We start from the raw sequence: 26305 nt of genomic DNA on the forward strand, positions 1-26305 counted from the left end.
CATTAACAACCTGTGATATGCAGATGACAACCTTGTTTGCTGAAAGTGAGGACCTGAAGCACTTACTGATGAGGATCAAATACTACAGCTTTCAGTATGGATTACACCTCAACATAAAGAAAACAAAAATCCTCCCCACTGGACCAATAAGCAATATCACAATAAATGGAGGAAAGACAGAAGTTGTCAAGGATTTTATTTTATTCGGATTTTACATTTTACTTCCACAATCAATGCTCATGGAAGCAGCAGTCAAGAAATCAAAGGATGTATTGTACTGGGCAAATCTGCTGTAAAAGACCTCTCTAAAGTGTTCAAAAGCAAAGATGTCACTTCAAGGATTAACGTGCACCTGACCCAAGCCATGGTATTTTCAATCACCTCATATGCATGCGAAAGTGGGACAATGAATAAGGAATAGCAAAGAAGAATCGATGCCTTTGAATTATGGTGTTGGTGAAGAATATTGAATATACCATGGACTGCCAGAAAAAAGAATAAATCCGTTTTGGAAGAAGTATAGCCAGAATGCTACTTAGAAGGGAGGATGGCAGAACTTTGTCTTTTGCACATGTTGGGGGGGGGGTCAGATCCTGGAGGACATCATACTGACACACTGGCTGCAACAATGGGCTCAAGTATAATGACTATGAGGATGGTGCAGGACCAGGCAGTGTTTTGTTCTATTATACATAGGGCTGCTATGAGTGGGAACTGACACCATGGCACCTAACAACATAATTGGAGTCCATGGGTGGTGCAAACAGTTAATACGCTCAGCTGGTAACTGAAATGGTTGGAGGTTTGAGTCCATCTAGAGGTGCCTTGGAAGGCCTGATATACTTTCAAAACATTAGCCATTGAAAACCCTGTGAGCCAGTTTTACTCTGAAACACATGCGATCGCCATGAGTTAGAATGGGCTCAACTGCAGCTGGTTTATAAATGCAAAGCATCTTTCATTGTATGGGTTTCTTTGGATCAATATTATGTTTGTGAGGTTCATCCAGTGTTGCATGTAGTTGTAGATTACTCCCATGGTTATACTATATATATATAAAAAAAATACTATATAGTATATATTTTTTTTATTCCATTGTGCCTTATTCATTCTAGTGTTGCTCATTCCTATTGCTGTGTAGTATTCCATTAAGAACATACCACAAATGTATCCATTCTAGTACTTAAAGACATTTGACTACTTCCCAGTTTTGGGACAATTAGAATTACTGCTGTCAGGTATAATATGCAGCTTTTGATGAATATATGTATGGACTTTGGTGGTTGTTACTGGTGAAACTGCTGTCCTAAGAAACACACGTTCAGCCTTAGAAGAAACCGCTGAACAATTTTTCAAATTGGTTATACAAATTTACATTCTCATTTGCATTACTAGAGTTCTAATACACCACATTCTTGCCAACATTTGATATTTTCCATCTTTCTAACTTCAGTCATTTTGGTCAATGTGTGATGGTATTCCATTTAGTATTAATGTCCATTTTCCTGAGGTTTGATGAAGTTATACATGTTTCATATGCTATTACCCACTTGGGTGTCTCTATTTGTGAGGTGCCCATTTTCTATTTTCTAAGATCTATTGTTTTAAAAGGAAACCCTGGTGGCATAGTGGTTAAGTGCTAAGGCTGCTAACCAAGAGGTCGACAGTTCAAATACGCCAGGTGCTCCTTGGAAACTCTATGGGGCGGTTCTACTCTGTCCTATAAGGTCGCTACGAGTTGGGATCAACTCGATGGGTTTATTGTTTTAAAATATATATATAATTGATTTGTAAATGTACTTTGTATTTTCTGGGCATGAGTCATTTTTGGATATATCTGTTGAGAACATTTTATCCTATTCTGAGGGTTGCCATTTTATTCTCAATCGTATTTTGATGAACACAGGTTTTTAATAGTCTAATTCCAATTTTAGCACTTTTGCATTCAATTTAACAAATCTTTGCCTAGTCAAAAGTCACATGTAGATTAGATCTGCAATCCATGTGGAATTAACTTTTGTGTATGGTTTAAGGATCAAAATAAACTTTTTTCCATATGGGTATCAAACTGACCCACCACTGTTTAATGAAAAGGCCATTTCTCACACTTAAATCCTCCAGGTTTTTCTTCAAGAGTTCTTGGGCCCTCTGCATTTCCGAATGGATTTTTGAATTCACCTGTTAATTGCCACAAAAAATATCTGCTGAGATTTTGATGGAGGTTGCATTGAAATTATATATTAACTTGGGGGAGAATTGATACCTTTATAATATTGCTTTCCAAGTCATGATCATGTTCTAGTCCTCTATTTAGAAATTTTTCAATTCCTCACAATAACGTCTTGCAGTTGCAGCGTAGCGGTCTTGCACATCTTTTACTTTTAGGCATTACGTTTATTTTTATGCTATTTTCAGTGGCAACATTTTAAAGTACAACTGATTTTTTGACTTTATGCCCAGGAACCCTGCCAAATTCACTTTTTAATATTTTAGTGGGTCCTTTTGGACATTTTAGGTACACAATTGTATCATCAAATAATGAGTTTTGTTTGTGCTTTCTGATTTTAATGCCTTTTTTGTCTTGCTTTACTGACGAGGACCTCAGCGCAAAGTTGAATGAAAGTTGTCATAGTAGGGATCTTTGTCTCATTTCTGAACATTGTTTTCAATATTGCACTTCATGATTATGATATTTGCTGTTAGTTTTTGGTAGGTCTTCATCTGATTAAAGATAAAATTTTTTTCCCCCTCTATTTCAAATTTTCTAAGACTTTATTATGAATGGTTGTTGAATTTCATCAAATGTGTTTTCTGAAACATAAGGTTTAGGCCCACACATTTTTCACTTACCTTGAAAAATTATGTTGTGTTCAACTGTCAAATTTCCCTCACTAACCTACAGTAAAGCCTACTCGGTTGTGATGCATTACTCTATGTATCACTGGATTTGATTTGCTAATATTTTTACTAAGGATTTTTGCATCTACCATCATGAGATTGGTTTTTAAAATTCCTTTCTTGTAATACCTTTATCAGGCTCTGGAATCAAGATTATTCTGCCTCAAAGAGAGGAAGTATTCACCCTTTTTCCATTCTGTAGAAGAGTGTGTGCTGGATTAGTGTTCTCTCTTTCTTAATACTTCATTGTGCTTTAGGTGAAGGTTTACAGAGCAAATTATTTTTCCATTCTACAAACTGTACACAAAGTGTTCCTTGACACTGGTTGCAATTTCCAGTGTCAACACTCTCCCCATTTCTGCCCTGAGTTCCCCATTCCCTCTGATCTGGTCTTCCTACCGCTTCCTGCCTTCTCATCTATGCTTTTGGGCAAATGTTGCCCTTTTGGTCTCATATAATTGTTTGTTCTACGGAGCACATTCTTTTCGGGTGTTACAGTTTATTTTATAGGCCTGTGTATTGTTTGGCTGGAAGGCAGTTTCCCAGAAAGGCTGAAGCTCCAAGTTAAAGGGGTTTAGTATAGGGGGTTCCTCCAGTCTCTAGTGTTACTTCTTGAATTACTGGGCAAAATTCACTGATGAAGCCATAAGAGCCAGAAGCCCTCTGTGGGTAAGTTTTAATAATGGACTTAATTTCTTTAATAGCTACAAGGCTATTAATATTTTCTATTTCTTCTTCTTCCACTATGGTATGTTGCCTTTTTCAATAAATTTGTTCATTAAATTGTCAAAAATGTTAGTGTAAGCCTGTTCACAATACACTATTTTTTCAACATTATAAAAAAATTTCAAAAATACAGCCAGGTTCAGAGAATTTTACAGTGAGCACACATACACATGCACACTCTACTTGGATTCTACCATTAGTATTTTATTATACTTGTTTTATTATGCAATTATCCATCTATCCATTATACATAGTTCTAGCAATCTATTAAATTTTTGGTGCATTTCAGGAGAAATTACAGGTATCAATACACTTTCCCTAAATAAGCATGTATACAGTTAACCAGAGTTTAATGTCTTTACAATTTATTTTCTTTTGAGGAAAAATTTACATTCAATGAAGTGCACAGATATTAAGTGTACATTTGCTGAATTCTGAGTCACATACACGTGACCCAAACCTTATCAAGATGTAGAACTGTTATTCTAGAAAGTTCCGACATGCTCCATCCCAATCTCCGCTCCAACACACCCCCAGAGGCAACCATTGTTCTAATTTTATTAACCAGATATTAGTTTATCTACTCTAGAACTTCATATAAATGGAATGTATATGTACTCCATGAGTAATACTCCCTTGCACAAATATACCAACTGATGAACACCTGGGGTTATTATGAATAAAGCTGCTATGACGTCTTGATAAGTCCTTATGGATGTTTTTATTTCTCTTGTGTAAACACACAAGTGTATAATTGAATAGGACAGGTATATATTTTACAAGAAACTGTTAGAATTTTTTCTAAAGTGGTTGTAGTGCTTCCAAAGTGGCTACATTTCAACAAGGTATGAAAGTTCCAGTTGCTTCACATCCTTGCAAACATTTGATGGTGTCAGAATTTTTCATTTTAGCTATTTTGTTGGGTGTGTTATTAGGTTCTATTAAGTCAATTTCTGACATACAGTGACTCCATGTGACAGAGTAGAAGTGTTCCATAGGGTTTTCTAGGTTGTAATCTTTAAGGAACCAGATTGTCAAGTCTTTCTCCCGTGGAGCTCCTGGGTAGGTCTCAATCACCAACCTTTTGGTTAGCAGCCAAGAGCTTAACTGTTGTGCCACAAGGGCTCCTTGCTGGGTGTGTTTTAAAAAAAAAAAGTTACTATCAAGTCAATTCTGACTTATGGTGGCCGTACAGGACAGAGTGGAACTGCCCCCTAGAGTTTCCAAGGAGCAGCTGGTGGATTCAAACTGCCACTTTTTGGTTCACAAACGAGCTCTTAACCACTATAACGTACTGTGGTTTTAATTAGCATTTCCCTGATGACTAATGATGTTGCGTGATTCATTGTTAAAAAATAACATGTGAATGGAAGCCAGCCTCTGCATGGATTCTGGATGGGAACAAATTAGAACCACAAGCTGGGGGCTTCAACTTCCAGCCAAAACAGAGCAATAAGGACCAGACGTATTCTTACCTTACGGAATTAAAAGACTGAACAAATTACACAATGTTTTCAGGCACTGACCAACACACAGCATAGGTCAGTGACCCCTGAAGGAAGATGAAAATGAGGGGAACTCTTATGCTTGCACCAGCTTACTCTCTGGAGAGAATGTCTAAGCCACAGCACAAGGGGGATAACACACACAGATTCCGGTGATCTTCTTGAGTTGAGAATTCAGTGAAACCAAAGCAATCAGAATTAACAGGGCAAAGTACCAGGGAGGAGAAAGGTGCAGAGTGAGCGAGCTCTAGAAATCTTCAGAGGTTTCCCTTGAGTCTTCAGCAGAGTACTAGTCTACACATGAGGTTAGGAAAGAACCACCAGGGGATGGGGGGAAACAGGCAGAATAATCCTTGGGGCTAATACAGGATGGGGATGGAGTATCCAGAGGATATTGGCTCAGCAGTGGGTAAAAATTAGCACTAAATTTAAATGATGCCCTGGTTTTGCCTAATGAAGCTTTAAAGAAAGCCTCATAAAAATAAACATTTTCATAACTTATTATCTCCTTATATCTTAGCTACATCTCAGAAGGAAGCTCAAGAAATACAAAAATACTCTGTACCAAACAAGGTTAAATTCACAATGTCTGGCGTCCAGAGTTTTCAGGCAGGTAAACGAGCAGGGAAATATGACCCATAATGAGAGGAAAAACCAATCAATAGAAACAAGTTCCAAATGACACAGAAGAGTCAGTAGACAAACACACTGAAACAGCTCTTATAACTAGGAAAGTAAAGCATGAGCACACTGAGAGACATGAAAAAAATAGGAAAAGATCCAAACTGGACTTCTGAAGATAAAAAAGTAAAACAATGTCTGCATGAAAAATACACTAAGATAAACACTAGATTAGACATTGCAAAAGATCAATAAATGTGAAGAAAAACCAAACCAAATTAAACCCATTGCCGTTGAGTTGATTCAGATTCATAGTGACCCTATAGGACAGAGCAGAACTGCCCTATAGAGTTTCCAAGGAGCAACTGGTAAACTTCAACTGCTGACCTTTTTGATTAGCAGCCACAGCTCTTAACCACTGCACCACCAGGGCTCCAATAAATGTGAAGACAAAGCACTAAAACTATCAAAAAAACTAAAAAAAAAAAATGAATTGAGCATTGGGACCATTTCAATTTTTTTTTGCTTTACAGACAAAAAAAATTTTTTTAATTGCTTTACAAGACAGCAACCAATACAGCTGAATAATAAACATATTTCTAATTTCTCAAATGAAGAGACAAGACCAGAATGTGTTCATCTACTTAAAATGCATTTATTAAAACTGAATCCATAACTTCTGCCAAGAATTTTAATATTCTCAAGCAGAATCAATATTTAAAGAGACAAAGACAACTATTATCAACCTTACTGCAGATGTCTGATTATATAATTGAAAGTCCTTTTATACTTGATCCAGGCAAGGATATTAACTGCATGTTAGGTATACGGTCGCTATGAGTCGGACTCAACTCGAAGGCACTGTTTTTTTTTTTTTAAGGTAACTATTCTAGGCACTTTTAAGAACCCAACACCATTTTCTTTCAACGCTCCTCTGCAGAAAAAGCTGTCCAGAAAATAGATATAAAATCCAACAATGCACAGCAACTTATGCCTCATTTCCATTTCTTTTCTCTGGATGGAAAAACTGGTCAGTTCTTAACTTGGTCTAAGATGGAAAGCCACTGATCTGTGAACCTCAGTGCAGCTTAGCTCAAAAAACATGAGGAAAACTATACCCACCCAGGCTCATCACAATTTACTAAGGGTTGAACATTTTTTCACGTGCTTTTAGTTGAATTTTAATAACCTACTCAACGTTTTTGCCCATTCCATAAGCTTTATTTTAAAACACCCATTCTCTCATATTTTGCATACTTTACCTCAGGCTGTGATTTGTTCATTTTCTTAGGTTTTTTTTTTTTTTTTTGGAGAGGAAGTTTTTTAAGGAAATCCATTTTATCATTTAAAAAATTTTATGGTTGCTGCTTCACGTCCTAATAAACCTTTGTCCAACCCTAAAATTACAGTTACTCTCTTATGCTTTCCTCTGAAAGCTTTAACAGTTTTAGCTTTTACTTGTACATCTATGGTGCCTCTTGAATGAATTTTTCTGTATATTGTAAGGTAGGGATCAAAGTTTATATTAGAAAATGTGTACATCTAATTATTCTAGCGCCAATTGTTGTAATGACTTTCCCCATTGTATTGCTTTGACATCTTTATCAAAAACCAAATTACTGTATAAGTGAGTCTATTTCTCACAAATAACTAAGCATTTGACTATTAACCCAAAAACTGACAGTTTGAACCCACACAGAGGCACCTAAGAAGAAAGGCTTCAGAAAGGTCACAGCCTTGAAAACCCTACAGAGTGCAGTTCTATTCTGCATATATGGGGTCAGCATGAGTTGGAATCAACTCAAATGGCAACCGGTTAAGGTCCCTGCGTAGCACAAAAGGTTTGCATTGGGCTACTAACCTAAAGGCTGGTGGTTCACACTCACCCAGCAGCACCACAAAAGAAAGGCCTGGTAATCTTCTGTAAAGATTACAGCCAAGAAACCCTATAGAGCAGTTGTACTTTGCAACATATGGGGTTGCCATGAGTAGGAATCACCTCGGCAGCAATGGGTTTGGTTTTTTATTCTATCAATCTATTTGTCTATTCTTAATGTTAGTAACTCACTATCTTAATTACTATAACTTTACAGTCATCAAGTCCTCCAACCTTGTTCTTCCATTCCAAAATGCTTTGGTCATTTTAGGTATTTTGCATTTCCATTTAACCTCTAGAATCAGCTTGTAATTTCTGTAAAAAGATTGGTGGAATTATGATTTATTTGGGGTATTTAGTCCACTTAATCTAATTGCTGACATAGGTTTTCTACAACTTTTGATCTCATTGTCTCATCTGTCTTGTGTTCGTTTTTCCTATCTTTTGAACTAACATTATTTCATTTTCCTCTTCTATTTACTTATTATAATTTTACTGATTGAAATTAGTGTAACATCTTGTTTTATCACAAATACAAATGGTTCTTTTTGCTGCTTTCCTGATATTGCTAGAAATTTACAAATCTTTTAAGTTCATTTACCCCCTTCCCTTTTGCATTGTGTTGTCATGAACTTTAGTTCTATTAAAATTTTAAATGCCACATTCAATTATTGTTTTGTGATCATTTATTTACTTGCATATGTACAGTTGTCTTTCATTCCCTTCTGCATTCCATGTCTCACCTGGGATCATTTTCCTCATTACGCAGAAATCCCTTATTAAATATTTTAGTACCATCCTGTTCAAAACAAATTCCCTCTATTTCTCTTTAAAAATCTTTATTTCACTGTCATATCTAAAAGGCACAGAATCCTACAGTGGCAGTTTTCTTTCAACATATTGAAGATCTAGTTCCATTGTTTTCTGCTTTCCATTATTTCTGTTGAGCAGTCAGTTTAAGTCTTATTGTTACCCCTTGAATATAATGTGCCTTTTGTTCCCTTTGACTGTTTTTAAGATATTCTGTCTTCAGTTTTCTACAATTTTACCATGATGTGTCTAGCTGAGCTCTTCTATGTATTTATCCTGTTTAGAATTTACTTTTCTTCTTGAATCAGGTTTGCAAAACTCTTGTCCATAATCTCTTCCTATGCCCTTTCTCCCTTCTTCTTGAATTCCAATTATCATGCCAAATCTTTGCAGCATGGCCCATGTCTCTTATACTCTTACTTGGATTTATTTTTCCATTAATTAGTCTCTTTGTGCTTCAGATTTGGCATTTTTAATTGACTTACCTTCCAGTCCACTAATCTTAATGGCCTGCTATGTACAATCTTTTGTTAAATTGGTCCACTGAATTTAATTTTAGATACCATACTTACCACTTCTACATTATTCGTTTGAATTCTAAAAATAATGTTCTTATGAAAGACTCCATTCTTTTTCATATTTATCTTTTAAACATGGTTGTTAAAATCACTGTCTACTTCTATACAATGTCTCTCCATTATGAGTTACATTTTCTTGCCTCTTCATACATCTAGTAATTTTCAATTGTATGCCAAATACTGTTTATAAAAACCACAGAGGTTTTTTTCCATGATAGAGGGCTTTCTTTTTTACTATTTGGTGGAATGAAGAGTTCACCACCTAAATCCAATCATGGTTTCAACTGGGTCAGGGTTGGGCTGTAGTTTTAGTTTTCAGTCTACCTTTACTTCATTCCTGCTTCTATGCCTGTTTTTCCTGGGCTTTCAATTTGACCCATACTGGTTGGTCTCCATTTCCTTATTCCTGACAGTGGAAGATAAAGTGTTACCTTTCAGAGGCCTGCCATCCAGCTTCTCAACTATATTTTTATGCAAATAATGTGTGTGATATATATATATATATATATATATATATATATATATATTGCTAACCACTCCCTCCTCCCATGAGATATTTTTGTAAGCATGCTATGCTAAACTTTTTACACATTGCTGTAAAAAAACCTAGCACAGCAGACCTATGAAAATACCTCACAGAGGGAGGGCATGGTTGGCAAAAAATGTATAACACACGTTATTTGTGTAAAATATGGTGGTCAGTTCTCATTATTCACAACAGTTATGTTCTATAAAGTACCTATGAACACTGAATGAGCAAATAATGAACCCCCTTATGTGTTAGGCAATTCAAATTTGTCATTGCTATGCACATGCTCATGCCCACAAAAGTGCTGCAAGTACTGATTTTGAAGTTACAAACACATTTTAGCAAGCAGTCAAATTCGCAATACAAATCTGTAAATAAGAGGATCAACTGCAGTTTCAAAATCTGGCAAATCTCTTGAAGGAGCAGACCAGGTTTGTTCCTTTGACAGAGCCCCTCCCCTGTTAGGCAATTATTTCCCAAGTACCATACTGTGACGCAGTGAAATACATTGTATGGCCCTACTAGGTATGGCCTTGTGACTCCCACAAAATGGGTGGGACTATGCAAATAAGTTGCTTGTGGCCCACCGAGGGGATTGGGCAGCCTGCTAATAATGCAAATAAGTGCCTCTAGCACATGGTGGCAGAGCTAGGCTTGCTGACCCATGAAGTGAGAAAGCTGAGTGTTTTCGTGTAGGAAGCTTTCTGGCAGAGTGGGGTGTCTCTGGGCACTGATCAGCGAAGCTAAAGAGCTTTGTAACACTTGCCCAATCACGGCAGAGGCCAGGCTGAGGGCCGAGAGAGACCTGCCTATAGACATGGCTGAGAAGCTGTCCTGACCAAATAACCGTATCCTGAGTCACTCCTAATCCTGAATTGTAACCTGTTACTTCCCTAACAAATCCAGTAATTGTGAGAAGAGTCTGTGAGTTCTGTGTAGCCAATGCAACAAATTATCAAAACCAGCAGAGAAGTAGAGTGCCACGGGAGGGACAGCTGGTGTCAGAATTGGTAAAAATGTTGGAGGATGGAAGTATATCTGATGTCCACCTCATAGGAATCAGCGTTGGGCTGATGTTGATGGCGATTCTCTCTCCCACTCTTAAAGTTAGATGAGATCCGACACCATGCCATTTTTACACAAACCTTGGGAGACTTCACTGTCTTTTAAAATGACATGCTACCTTTTTATTTAAATATATTTACAGCAGAAAGCAGCAAAGTAGTGTATTAACTGGGTTGCCTCTAGTCCTGTTATTAGTACAAAATTACATGTTATCCTATTACAAAACACATTCATTCATAAGAACAAACAAACAAAAAAAAAACCAAACCCACTGCTGTCAAGTCGATTCCGACTCATAGCAACCCTGTAGGACAGTAGAACTGCCCCGTAGGGTTTCCAAGGAGCACCTGGTGAATCTGAACTGCCAAGCTCTTGGTTAACAGCTGTAGCACTTAACCACTACGCCACCAGGGTTTCCACATTCATAATACACTGTAAGAATTCTTTAAAGAATATTTCCTGAATCTTTTCTGAATTTGTTTTTGAACCATGTAAATGTTTTACATATTCAAAATTAAGTTAAAAAGCCAAACTTTAAAATCAAGAACTGGGGGGGGGGAATCTTCGTTCATTTCAAGTGAATTTCAGACACAGTTCTCAGGCTGTACATATTTAGTGTGCTATACTTATTCTGTGGACAAAACACACAGACACAAGATAAACACAAAAGCAAAAAAAACCACAAGGAATTCTTGACCTTCAGAGTTTTTCTTCGTTATTAGTAATATTGGTGCTGTAATTTTAATTAAAATTTTAAAACTATGGTAGGGAGAAGGGAGACAAGAACTTACGATGTGAAGATGCAAATTTTGAATAGTAATGCTCTGCTAGCTATAAGTCAAAGAGAACATCCAAAGACACTCCTTTGGTAAATGTTTATTTTACAACTTGTGAATGATAGCAGTTTGATACCTATTTCACTATATTTCAATGCAGTAATATTGAAACATAACCTAAGCATTCATTCCAGGGTTTAAAACCATCACAACAGGATCGAACATACTTAACTACAAAAGAGCCCATTCTACCATTAGGGTTATATCTAAAAATTTTGCATACTTCAGTCAAAATTCTGCATATTTTGCTGAGGTGAGCCAATTTTAAGATTACTTTTCACTTTTAGTATACCACCTATTTATACTGACCAAAAGAAATATAACCTGTCTGAATGCTTTCTTTTTTTTTTTAAATACAAGAGCCCAAGTGTGCCCAACTGTCAAGCTGCACATGTGGAAAACTGGTCAGAAAATAAACTGTCATAGTTATTAACAAACGGATCTTAAGGAGTTTGGTAAGTGCTTGCTTACCAATATTACAAGTGTTTGTATTATTAAAGTTCTAGCTTCATCTTTTGGAGAAATGACCACCAAACAATACATGCAGTTTTTTGGGGGGTGAGGGGGTGGGGGGGTGGGATGGGGGTATAGAACGCACTAAAGAGCTTCCTGTGATAATGGAAACTTTGGATATTTGCCCTGTCCAATATGTTAGCCTTTTCTTTTTGACATATAAATGCTTCTTAGTAAGCTGTGGGTTTCTGTACTGAATACTAATATGAATAGCTTTCTTATTAAGATCCACTGAAATATGGCTAAAGATGGTTATCAATTCTTTGACATTCATTCTGCCAACAGGTAGGGTCTGCCCTCCCACCGCCTTTTTCAATCTGTGGTCTTTGATTGCACTGACCAATAGCCTACAGTGCCAAATCTAGCACTTCTTTTTAAAATGGCTGGCAGGTTCTACCTTTGCTCAGGAAGCTCTATACCACCTGACCAAACCATTTGGAGTGACCACATTAAAAAGGTCCTGATAAGCAGAATGGGAGGAGAAGGGGGCTGAGCCCAGCTTTCTAGCCATCTCTACCAAGGGATCAGGCATGTTAGTGGAACCCTTTTGAACATCCAGACTAGTCCAGTTGAATACCAGTGAGTAACTCCACTTTATACCATGTGGCAGAATAATCACCCAACTGTGTCCTGTCCAAATTCCCAACCTACAAAATCAGGACATAATAAAGTGGTTGTTCTAAGTTATTAAGTTTTGGGATAGTTTTTTTTTTTTTTTTAAACAAAGCAAAACTGGAACAAATGACAATAGCTTTTGGAAGAAAAACACATTTAAGATTTTCCTTGCTTTGTCAAAATGTTTCCACCATATTAGAGTCCTTCAGAAGCATAATCTTTCATTTTCTTCTTATTAGTTGGCTTTAGTAATCTAACATCATGATTGGACCTTATGTGACTTAATAAATTTATTAAAATTGGAATGCCAGTGTATACTAAAATAAATAATTTTTAAATGACCAAATAATTTTTTGTTTTACTACTAATTGGTTTTATTTTTTAAATAAAATCTCGTTTATTCCTAAAACTCAGTTCTTTCTCTGATGTTGATATTTGCCTTCCTCCCTGACATAGTATTAACTTTAAACATCAGCCACTTATCCAAAATAGGTATTTGGATAACCTACCATGGAGTTCTGGAGGGCAGTGGTTAAGAAAGAGCTTAGCTGCTAGTCAAAAAAATCCACCAGCCGCTCCCTGGAAGCCCTATGGGGCAGTTCTACCCTGTCCTATAGGGTCACTATGAATTGGCATCTGCTCTATGGCAATGGGTATTATAATGACAGTAGTTTAAATATGGGGGGAGGAATTACATCTCATGTTCTAAGGAATTATCAAGAACAGAAATGAAAGAATATACATATAGAATTACAGTAATTCCTGTGTTTTATAGCTACCTACTTAGTTTAGTTTTACTGCCATGATTTCAATTTTTTAATCTTTTAGAAATGTGCGTTCCTATGTATAAATTGTTTCACTGTAGAACACAGAAAAAAAAGTATTTCAAATAAACAAAACAGATGCTAAAGCTAGTTTTTGTTGAGCACTATTTTAAAAAAATATCCGTATCTTATTCCTTTTTAATACTTCAGCAAGATACTTAACATACCCAAACTGTATTACACTTTTAACGTTTTATATAATTTGAAATTGTGGTAAGATGTGTTATCCAAATTTGTCCTCCTCAGCAGAATACCTGACAGATTGAAGAACTATGGGTGAAATTTATTTGCTAAATGGATACATCTGTCTTGGGTCCTGCAACTTTTCTGAAATCCTTTCAGCTGTCAAAAGGTCTACTGAAATAAAATGTAAAAATGTCCAAATGAAGTAAAAAAAAATGAACACCTGACAGAGAATCATAAAAAGTAGACTCAGGAAATTATATTTGTTGCATGCTTAACTGTTTATCAGCAAACGGCACTAAATTCAATGGCTACAATCTTTCCTTTACAACACGCCAACTGAATATATAATACTTTTATATTTTTTTAATTTCCCTTAGTGACCTCACTATTAATCAAGTCCCAGCAATCGGGGTGTTTTGTCTACCAATGAAACACAGCAACTTAAGGAAAAAAACAAACAAAAACCACTATGATGGTCCTCATTTCCTTCAGTTTTTACTCTGAAATAATCTTCTCAGTAAGCTTTCCCTAGACACACTACTTAAAATTTTAACTGTACCCCTGCCCTCCAACTACATATTCCCCCTCCCTAATTTCGCTACTCATCAGCTTTATTCACTATCTAACATATTCTATATTTGACTCATGTCACCTTACTCATTGTCTGCATCCCCCCCAGCAGACTCTAAGCTTCTGGAGGCCAGAAATATTGCTGTTTTATTCACTGCTGTATTTAGGCACATAGAACAGATTCTGACACACGTCAGACAATAAATACTGAACAGATAATTAAATGAGCACAAACTAAAACAATCCTGGAGAAAACACCCTTTGTGAACTCATTTTCAACTAATAAGAAACGAATGTCCTCTCAGTAACATGACTTCTAACTAGTCCTGAAGTGAAAAATACTTACACATTTTTCTCGTACTAACCCAAAGAGAAATCCACATCAAACTTGGAAATATAGAACCACACATTTAATCTAAACTCTTCATTTTACAGATGATAAAACTGACGTCAACTGTGATGGTGACAATTCAGTTTTATTTAACTAGCATGGGTTGAATGTTCTAATAAGTGGGACAAGGGGTATAGTTAATGACAGAAATCAGTTGTGAATGACAGAAATGGTTGTGAAGACATGTTTCCCAATTCTTAGATAAGCATTCTTTTCATAAAATTACGCTGCTACTTCATTTAAGAAAATGAACTGTCTTTTGCCAAATGGAAGAAAGAACAGTAAGCATATGTAGGGAGTTAAATGAATAAAAAAGGGGGGGGGGCGGTGAGGCAGATGGAACAGCCTCAGACTTATTAAGGATAGGTCCATCCAACTCAAATAAAGTTAGTTTGTAGCTAAAAAGTTCAGTAATAACAGAAGCCAAACATATAAAAAGGCTATACCTGGTTTTTCTTCTTTAGGAAAACAAAAATAAGTGAGAGTTTACCATTTTAAAAAAGGGAAAGGTTGACCATGCCTATGTCCATGTCAGAGTTTTCATGGCATTTAGCCAGCTCAGATATAAAGCTAGGATAGAGACATAATGAGATGAGTGGGAGTTAAAAGATGAGACTGTATAACTATTTCAAACACTGGGTTCAAGCTCTAGGATCATAAGTGTGTTCAAATCTGATTCTTTAAGCCACCTAAAGCTCTGTGAAGATACAAGATCATCTGCATTCAAAAATCACTTAGCGTTATTCGCTGAATAGAGCCACATACCATGATAGACCATTTTCTATTATGAGATGGCTCAGAAAGACTGTATGAATTCAGAGAATGCTGAGGCCCTATACTTTGCAGTACTGAGAATTTAATTTTCATTTGAAGGAATAAAACCTATCCAATGAAGTTCCAATTATAGGTTTCAAAATGATCTCTACTTATTGCTTCCTGGACCTATCAATTCCATTAATGGATGATTATCTCTTCTGAATCATAACTCAAGAAGAAATGTCATTATTTTACCAATGATATTTATATCAGAAACAATAAGACAATGAGCCTATTTTGCTTGGGTGCATTGGTCATTTTAAGCATACCAATTGGAATTCTAGGTGAAATATCAAAGATAATCAAGATAAACATGGATATCAAGATAAAATTATATGCTTTTCACTTCAGAAAAGTCAACAGGGGTAGGAGGGACACTGATTTTTATAGTGCAACGGGGGGACAAGTTATCACATAAAATTTTATAAATCATACAAAGCAAGATTATAAGGGTTCCTCGCTGATATGGCAAACATATATATAATAAAATAATTATCTTTGAAGCATATTACATTGACCAGAATTTAATATAAAAAAATAACTACTGTTCTAATTTTGGGATATTAAATACTGTTTGGTTTAAACTGAAGTACAAACTTTTTTGGACTTAAAACACACAATTCTTAGTATAAATACAAGACATTTAAATAAATCAGTTAATAGTTACAACCATCATTCTCTTAAAATTTGTTTTCAAAGTCTGAAGAAATCTCAAACTAATCCCATTATTTAAAATAATGTACACTTTGTGCCAAGCTAAAAAGGATGAATCAACAAAATTTCAGACATACATGTTATTCCGTCCAATAATGAATTCTATGCCTTTTTCCCTCATATTATCCCACTGTACCATCTTAAAATTCAAAATATTTAATTATAATTTTAAGAATGCAGCTTTTTAATAAGAATAGTTAAAAATGCCATGTGAGATTATTTGAGTCATACATACGAGAACTTTCACATGCCAAATGTCATCTTCACATATTTATTTTGGTGATTCTGATATATTTCAAGACATATAGGGAATGCTTCTTTTGGAAATAAACATGCAGTATCATTAGGCTATGCTCACGATTCATCTTGACCAAGAGATTTATTCAGCTCAAAAACTTATTTCGAAAAGATATTTAAATATACTCTAAAAACCAGGAATTTGATATACCAAGATTATTCAAATGAATGTGAATCCGAAGCCTTGAAAGTAATTTCAAAGAGTTTCAAAAATACTTTCAATAATGGCAGCAGCACTGAAACACAATATACGGCCTCCCAAGACAGTTACATGGAAGACTCATTTATAAATTCTAGTGTTTAAAAAACAAACCAATGTTATGTCTCTTATATTACTCTTATAACCTTAATCTTTTATTCTGGGTTTTAGATGTAAATGGCATCAAAAAGATTTTTACCCTTTTTTTTTATGTATCCATTGATTATCTCAACTGCCAGCCTACAAAATAACAACTTACTTATTTCCAATTCCAGAAATCACAGATTTAAAACAAGTCCTATTTAAGTAAGAGTTTACATGATACCTGTAGATTTGATCAGAAAAGGAAAGGTTCCGATTTTTTAAAATGACAAGACAGAATTTTAATTTGGGGGAAGTCATCTAAATATTCACAAAAATTGAAGTAATACCATACATAGGCAACACAAATAAATTGCTTGTTCTGCTGAACTTTTAAAATGTATTTTAATCTCATTCCAAAAGAAAGAAAATTTCTAGATACAAATACATCTCATTCAATCATTTTTTAAAAACATACATTCAACAACTTAAAGTATTATAAGGATCCAATATTTTCATCTTTTAAAATCTCAATATATTATATATTTAATATATAATATATACACACACAATATATACAGGTAGTCAGCAGGATTATAAAGTATTTTTTTTTTTAAAGTTTGATCAGTATTCATAAATATTTTTAGGCTATTAAAAAGAACCATTTCGGATCACAGAATAAAATAAAATATGGGAGGCCCAAACCTAAAAGTAGGATTGCAAATGTTCATATGGCCAATCATTTTAGAAGAACTCTCAAGTTGGACAGAATACATTTAAAACAATACTCTTGCTACTCTCAAGCAGCAGTACTTATAGATATTAAGCATGTACATCTCCACTAAATTTAAAATAACTATGCAGCTTTCTTTACTGTAATATACAGTAGCTATTTCTTCCTTTCTGTTGGATTTTCTGTTGTTATCTGAAGAGAAAACATTGCCAACAGAAGAGACTTTCACTCCCTTTCCTCCCCAAAGCATGGCTCAGTTTGAAGACTGTTCTACAGGCAGCCAATACTGAGTATTAACAGTACCTTAATACTATTAAAAGCAATCAATCAATAACTGGAGTCACATGAGAAGTTTCAAAGACTGCCAGGGCTTTCTGTAAACCAAGGTAATCAAAAGCATCACCCTTGTAGATAGCCCACTCACATCAGTTAATACAAAGAGTTAAAATTCCAATGCCACAGTACAACAGTTATCAATTTATTCTGTGATTTTAAATAACATTAATTCACCCTGAGAATACAGAGGAAGTATTTAAAACAAGATATTCTGATATGCCTTTTTTTCCCTTTGTGTCTGCTTTCTTCAACCCTTCAAGGCCACAAATATTTGAATTTAAAGTGTGACTTGTATATCCTTTAGTGTTAACTGAGGTTCATGCCACAGTCAGATACTGGTGATAGAAAAGCCCAAAAAGGCTTGTAGAAAAGAGGCAAGCAGCAATCCACCAGGTCAGAAAAGACAGAAGTCCTCGGAAAAGCAGAGGAGTAAAAACGGTTTTTAAGCTGCTCAGTGCCACTGTTATCTGTGTAACAGTTACCTTCATCTTCCCATCAGCGGATGGTAATTCAGAGTAAACAGAATTGGAGGGCAGACTGTTATCCACTGGCAAGGAAATCATTTCTGGATAAATCCCCCAGGAATGATTACCTAGAAAATTCAAGACATAAATGAAACTTTAAGAATAACTAATTCCAAAGCTTCTTTAAAAAAAAAATTCTTTAACACATATTTGAAATTAAGAACAAAAAGTTTAGTAGCACAACAAATTATTTTACGCTGAAATTAAAGTAAAATAATAATCTTTCTATATATCTGGTAAATAATTTCAGTTAACTTGACTAAGCTGTAATCTGGTCTTAACGGTAAAGGTACATATAGAAACAAAACGCCTAAATTACTTTTAATAAATTGCACTAAAATCTGGTAAAATAATAACAATTCCTTGTACAAGACATGAATCAAACTACCTACACTGAGTAACAGGGACTGATTCAATAACTTCTTAGAAATCTTTTCTACCTTTAGAATATCAGAATAAATGTCTTTCCCAGAAAATATTTATGATTTCAGTAACAGACTATTAATAGCTTCCAGAAATTTTTTCATCATATACTTTCCTATGATGGATAGGATATGAGTCACATAATTTATAAGTGAGCTACCCGTAAAGGACATCTGAGAAGCCCTGGTGGCACAGTGGTTAAAGTGCTCTGCTGCTAACGGAAAGGTTGACAGTTCGAACCCACCAGCCACTCCACAGGAGAGAGATCTGGCAGTCTGCTTCCATAAAGATTTAAAAAAAAAAAAAAAAAAAACCCATTACCATTGAGTTGATTCTGTCTCATAGCGACTCTACAGGACAGATTAGAACTGCCCCATAGAGTTTCCATGGAGCGCCTGGTGGATTTCAACTGCCAATGTTTTGGTTGGCAGCTATAGCTCTTAACCACTATGCCACCTTGGAAACCCTGTGGGGCAGTTCTATTCTGCCACTATGAGTTGGAATTGACTTGACTGTAATGTTTACTTTTATTTTTTGTTTTTCATTTTTGTTTTATACCTATAGCCAGCTCTATGTTCTTGTTGTTGTTAGATGCCGTCGAGTCGGTTCCCACTCATAGCGACCCTATGCACACAGAACGAAACACTGCCTGGTCCCGTGCCATCCTCACAATTGTTGCTATGCTCGAGCCCACTGTTGTAGCCACTGTGTCAATCCATCTCGTTGAGGGTCTTCCTCTTTCGCTGACCATCTACTTTACCAAACATGATGTCCTTCTCCTGAGACTGAGCCCTCCTGACAATATGTCCAAGTATGTGAGATGCAGTCTCAAGGACCATTCTGGTTGTACTTCTTCCAAGACAGAATTTGTTCATTCTCTTGGTAGTCCATGGTATATTCCGTATTTTTTGCCAACACCACAATTCAAAGGCGTCAATTCTCCTTTAGTCTTCCTTATTCATTGTCCAGCTTTCTCATGTATATGAGGCGACTGAGAACATCATTGCTTGGGTCAGGTGCACTTTAGTCCTAAAGATGACATCTTTGCTTTTTAATACTTTAAAGAGATCTCTTTCAGCAGATTTGTCCAATGCAATGCGTCTTTTGATTTCTTGACTGCTACTTCCATGGGTGTTGAATGTGGATCCAAGTAAAACGAAATCCTTGACAATCTCATATCTCTTCTCTGTTTATCATGATATTGCTTACTGGTCCAGTTGTGAGAAGTTTTGATTTATGTTCAGTCTATAGCCTTTAACCTTCACCAGTAAGTGCTTCAAGTCCTCTTCACTTTCAGCAAGCAAGGTTGTGTCACCTGCATAACGCAGGTTGTTAATGAGTCTTCCTCCAATCTTGATGCCCTGTTCTTCATATAGTCCAGCTTCTCGGACTGTTTGCTCAGCATACAGATTGAATAGGTACTGTGAAAGGATACAACCCTGACGCACACCCTTCTATGACACATGCCTGCTCTATGGTATCTACTAATCCTACCCAATACTTTCAATTCCTTTGTGCTTCTTAAACTCCTACATTGGCAGATTACCTGATCTAAGAGAAAGGAAATGATCATTATAATAATAGATAGCTTTTGAAGAACATCACACAAGGACTTGACAGCTCAATGAACAGACTTGTACGGGACTTTGTCTTTTCACTGAGAAATCTTTACTTTTTCCCCAAAAGTTATCTAAAGTAGAACTCACCAAAGGAGAGTTTAAGAAGAGATTCTGTAATTCAAGTAAGTTTACAAGTTTATCTTTTAATAATTTATATGTTAGACACTAACAACACCTTTAAAACAGTAATGTTTTTAAAGAGAATCATCCTCTTAAAACACAAAAAGAACTAAGATCAACAGTGCTCAGCAGTTAACTCAGTAAGTCTAACTTTAGGAAGTAACCCTTAATAACCAATTCTTATAAGCATTATGTTAAAAAATAATACATAGGCCTGAGTTTTCAGTCAAGACAATGGATCAACTTTTGCAGCTAAAAGTTTCCCATGCTTTCTCTTGAAACTTTTAAGAGAGACACAAATTAAAGAGGCGTATTTCTAAAAAAATCATTATTATTATAGGTAGGAAGCAAAACAACACGTTTCCCAGTTGCCAGGGCATGCCTACCTAGTGTTTTCAGAAGCAGGGTTGTGTGCAGCAGCATAACCAGAGGTGCCACATACTGCAGTGCAATGACACAAAGGTAATAGAAGACTCGAGCCACCTGCAACCAACAACATTCTTAAAGTGTCTAATATGGTTGACATGTTATGAGTGATTTAAACTTTCATAAAATTTTGTCAGTCAAGCTGAATTAAGAGATAAGTAATCCTTTCTTGGCAAGGAAGTTATATGTTAACAAGTTTGCACTTCATTATAAATGCTCCCAAATTCTGATGTCAGAAAGTCTCTGATATTCTTAAGGTTGAAGACAAGTTTTAAAAAATGGAAAATATTAAAATAAATCACTTAAAGACAGTTCTTAAGTGGCTAGTATAAATAGGAAGAAATAACCCTAAAATTCAAATGGCATATATTCACTTACATTTCAAAGACAATAACAAAATGGCTAAAATCTCTAAGGACAACAACCTAAAACAGGCAGTCATATTTGAACACATGCCCCTCATAAATAAAAACATTAAATCCCCATTCAACATGAATATATTTGATTGAGGTCAAATTATGAAGAATATGGAAATATATGAAAGAAAAAACAGAAAAGTTGTTTGAATCTTGATAAATGCTAACTACAGGAAAAAAAAAAACTATAGAAGACAGTAAAAAACAGGCGACTCAACACCAAATCTCTGATCAGATTATAGGTCTACTATAATGGTGGACAAATTTCCAACTCTTTGGAATCGCCATTCAGTTAAATACTCAGTTTCATGCTGAAGTACATGGACTAATATTAAAAGGAATAAATCTAAGCACTAAAACTATTAATTCCTAACTGTTTAAGCCATAAACTCTGGACAATATATTGTAACACCTCTTAAATTTTAGAAGGGTCCCAGTTAGCAACAGTAGGCATACTACAGCTTTTCACCACCCAACTATATGGCATTTAAAGCACTTTAGGCAGGAAGAGGAAGGGCAACTGAAGCCCTGTTTTCACTTATCACCAAAATCAGATCAGGGTCTCTGACAGCTGTTAGCTTAAGATGACCTCATTTATTACAATAAGGATATTAGGGGATGAAATCATTCTCTATTAAAGGAAGCCAAATTCTATGTTTTTTCTTATAATATATGCTATTTTTCATTTTGACTGCAGTATAAAACTTACCATTTTCTGTAGCTCAACCGTACTTATTCGTCCTGCTTCTTTCTTCAACTGATCCACACATTTCTGGGCTAAGTTTAAATAAGCCTGCATGTGATTACGCATCATGGCCAACCGCAAAGCGCACAGCAGGATTATTGACCACAGTCGCAGAGTATCAAATGTAGCTTCTGTCATTCTACAGATAAAACATTGATATGGTACTCTCAAAGGCCATTTAATATGCTAACATGCTAGTTATATACGCTAAGATATAGGAAATCTATATTTTAGCTACAGTTGGAGATGACAAAAGAATCCCACTCTGCCACAGACATACATGTAATACTTTCACTTGCATAACTGAATCAGACAGATAAATGTATCATGGGAGTGTAAGAAGTAATAGATATCTGGAAGAAAAAGGACAGCAACGTTTGGGATTCTCTATCTGTTTTCTTCCATGGAAGAAAAACTGCCTGTGAAATTAAAACAGAAGTTGGGTACCACTTAAACTAGAGATGAGGAGAAAGAAAGAAGGAAATTAGGAGTAGGGAACCATAGGAGAGTGCCTGTGGAATTAATCAAGTGAACGAGCCATGTATCACTGACTCCAGTTTTGTCTGATTGTATTGATATTTGGATAGGCTCTTTCACTCTGCCGAGTGCCTAACTGGGATCATGGAAAATCAAGAATTCCGGTATATTATATAGATGAAAACAAACAAACCTGTTGCTATCCCCATCAAGTCAATTCCGACTCACAGTGACCCTATAGGATACAGTAGAACTTCCCTATAGGGCTTCCAAGGGGCAACTGGTGGAATCTCTTTTGGTTAGAAGCTGTAGCTCTTAACCACTACACCACCAGGGCTTCCTTAAGAAATCAGATGTCTCAAATTATTCACCAACCATTTAGCCTGCTACATGACTGACTGAAGCTGGTTCAGGTCTGAGCAATTCCTCAAGGATAAGGTTAGAATTCCAGGTAAGAAGATGTACCCTTGGGATATCTTTTCAGAAACTAGACCACTTCCATCCCTGCAAGCCTAATGTTCAAAATCCCAGCTCCTGCTCTGTGCTCTGGGCCTGCTTTCTAACTAGGAAAATACAAACTAGTACTACATAACAATGTTAGGGGAATAGTTTTAATTTTGTTAGTCCTTTTCTAAGGGACTTTAGAAAGCAGAGATGATTTCTGATGTCTTTTTGGGTTTAATGTTTTTTTTTAAGGACTATGGTTTCTGCTTTGATAAAGGACTACATTTTGAGTAATTTGAAAGTAACAAAGACCATCCCCCAGCCTCTAGTCTAATCTCTAGCCATGTATCAGGCACTTAATAAATGATTGTAGGATCTGGCACTTTGGTAGATCTCCCTCGAATTCTTAAGACTATGAGGCTAGAATCGATGGGTATAAAAAAGAATAGGAAAAGATTAAAAATTTTACAACATTCCTCCCCAAATAGGTTCCATTATCACCTATTCTCCTGTCTAGTAGTAAGAACCCAGGAAAATAACTAAAACTTCAACACAGAAAAAGTTGCCTAGGGGAGTAACTCTTAGGAATAACTTCTAGGAAACAGAAAAGGCACAGAAGAAGAGGTGATCATGTAGCTTCATTTGAACTGTTAGACATAGAGGTCACAAATGAGGATGGAACAAAGGCTTTATTATGTATACACCCGCTCCTCACTTATCAATGTGGTTAGTTTCAAAGGACCACGTCGTTAATGAGAAAGTTGGCGTTATGCAAAGATGGAGGAATTTTTGTTTGTTTTCAGACCACCCATTTGTCTGATTTTTTTTGTTTTGTTTAGAAAATATGATCATAGAAATAATAACAGCTAAGATTTACTGATGTGCTTATCACTGTGCTGGGACGAGTCCAAACAAACAAAAAAAACGCAAACCCATTGCTGCTGAGTAGATCCCAACTCACAGTGACCCTACAGACAGAGTAGAACTGCTGCATAGGGTTTCCAAGCAGTGGCTGGTGGATTTGAACTGACAGCCTTTTGGTTAGCAGCCACAGCTCTTAACCACTGTGTCAGCAGGGCTCTGTGACAAGTCCAGCCATGGAGTAGGAGGCCTGGAGGAGACAAAGCTGGATAAAGTTGGGCTATGTGAATGGAGGGCCCATGGCTTAACCACTTCACCTTCCTCCTGTGCTGGGTCTGAGTTTCCCTTCTCCAAGCCGCCTCCAGGGCTCCACTCTCACTCCTGCAAGCCCTGTGTTCACCATCTCAGAGCCTGCTCTGCCCTCCGGGCCTGTGTTCTAGCTAGGGAAATAGGAACTAGCATTATATAACAATGTTAGGGAAATATTTTTAATGTTAATTGTGATAAGTTAAATGTGTTAGTTGTTATGTAGGAAAACGTCTATTTTTCAGAAGTGCATAGTAAAGTACTTAGGGGTAAAATGTTATCTCTCTAATTTACTTGAAAAATACTTCATCAAAAATAAAGAATGAAGCAAATGTGAAAAATGTTAATAACTATTAAGTATAGGGGCTGAGTATATGAGTTTTCATTTCTACTACTCTTCCCCATGATTTTTATAATTAAAAAAATAAAAGTTACAGAAGTTATCTAAAAAGTAGGTACAATGAAAACAGAAAAATGAATGATGACAACTGGACATTAAATGAAGAAAAGGAAAAACTTACAAGTGCACAAAATAATATTATTGCAAGGTAATAACTAATATTAATGAGGATCACAAAAAATTAAATAATGGTCTGCATCTTCAATTTAATATTTTTAACATTTCTATTAATGTTTGAAAAATAGTCTCCTAGTTTCATCATTAAAAAACTTAGGTACAGTATGTAACTCTTAAGAAAACACTTTAATTACATAATTAAATAAAAATTAGTCCTCAAATACCCATACTTACAAAGGGATATTTTCTTTTCCCAATGGTGGGTTCATAACGTAGTCTTTGGTGATTGGTTTAACCCAGAGAAGAACCATAAATAAAGGTGCCAAGAAGTTGATATGAAGTAATATTCTGCAAGTATGTAAGAAATAAAGATAAATATCCAGAAACAAAATAGTCTCATACTACAGAAACTTGATCTGTATAAAATTAGGAATGTACTTCAGTATTCTACTTTAAAGTACTATGTATCATCAACATTTTATATTTATTACTATCACTTAACACTGATTTGAGCTTTGCCAAATTATGTGATGTTAGTTAAGTGTGGCAGTCATTATCGTAATTTTTCAGATGACAACATTTAGATTCAGAAGGTTAAATGACTTGCTCATGGTGACATTAGAAGTTAGAGGCACAGGTAGGAATAAAATTCAAATCTGTTCGATTCTAGCTGAGCGTTTTTTAACAATCCAATACCATACCTGTGATTCAATACCCCCGACTCATAGCAACCCTAGATGGCAGAGTAAAACTGCCCCATAGGGTTTCCAAGGCTATAATCTTTATGGAAGCAGATGATTCTCTAACTTTACACAATAAACTCAATGCATTTCAATACAGGGGGGTCATCTTCCGGTACTGTTCAGCATAGCTGACATGAAGTGTCTTCTAATTATTCACAAGTAAGTGATAGTGATTGCCAAGGCCCGTAATAGTAGAAAGTATATATATGGCAGACAAAACCTACTATGACTTATAACAGATGAACATTTTAATATATAATAATCATATACAGGGTTTAAAGTACATTATCAAAATCTTAATTCACATTTTAATTTATTCTTGGACAATTATTAACATACCTGAAATTAATTTTCCTATCTTACATAAACCAAGAAAATTTATATTACTCCTAACAAGGCACTCTACCCAATACAGAAAGGGGTTTCAGGTCTGAGCTATAACTTCATTGTTAACTGTTCTCCAAGATTTTACCCTACAGGGAAAGACTGTTGTTGAAGATTTTTTTTATTTTAGAACAAAGACAAATTCTTCAGACTAGTCATTTTATTACACTTGTACTGCTTTCATTATCAACCGCACTTTCCAGTTTTAATACACACACACATTTTTAAATATCACTACGTACGCAAATGATAGTAATCTGTGTGAGGGTGTGTGGAAGCGGCGCTGGATAAGGAAAGCACAAACACCTGATAGGGAAATGTAGAACTTTGGGTTCCAGCCTCTATCATTAGAACAAAAACTAGTGCCTGGCCATGGGGTAAGAACAATATTGTTCTTTGTGCCAGTTATGGTACTTTCATAACAGAACTAGCTTGCCCACACCCTTTTATCAAGGCAGAGTGCTACATCACAATGGGGGGGAGCAGGCGCTGCCATAAACTGAAAACAAAACACGAAATCTCCAAAGAATGAATTCTTAAAAAGAAACCACATTTTGCTGAAAAGGACAGTAAAATGTGCC

General features: G+C 35.8%; 1 protein-coding gene across 4 annotated transcripts in view; it reads right to left on the reverse strand.

Annotated features, from left to right (window-relative positions):
* Window positions 1-12020: 12020 nt before the first annotated feature.
* TMEM161B (transmembrane protein 161B) overlaps window positions 12021-26305 on the reverse strand; it is a 95140-nt gene continuing 80855 nt past the window's right edge. For 3 of the 4 annotated variants that reach the window (XM_023545608.2, XM_064273896.1, XM_023545610.2), the window contains 4 exons: window positions 24832-24945; window positions 21957-22131; window positions 20792-20888; window positions 12021-18311 (listed from right to left, as the gene is read on the reverse strand). In XM_023545608.2, coding sequence (XP_023401376.1) covers window positions 18037-18311; window positions 20792-20888; window positions 21957-22131; window positions 24832-24945 — 661 coding nt within the window. In that variant the 3' untranslated portion in view covers window positions 12021-18036. The remainder of the gene's footprint in view (window positions 18312-20791; window positions 20889-21956; window positions 22132-24831; window positions 24946-26305) is intronic. The other variant, XM_010588260.3, reaches the window with a different exon arrangement.

The sequence above is a fragment of the Loxodonta africana genome, chromosome 2 (assembly GCF_030014295.1).
Source record: "Loxodonta africana isolate mLoxAfr1 chromosome 2, mLoxAfr1.hap2, whole genome shotgun sequence".
Taxonomy (NCBI): Eukaryota; Metazoa; Chordata; class Mammalia; order Proboscidea; family Elephantidae; genus Loxodonta; species Loxodonta africana.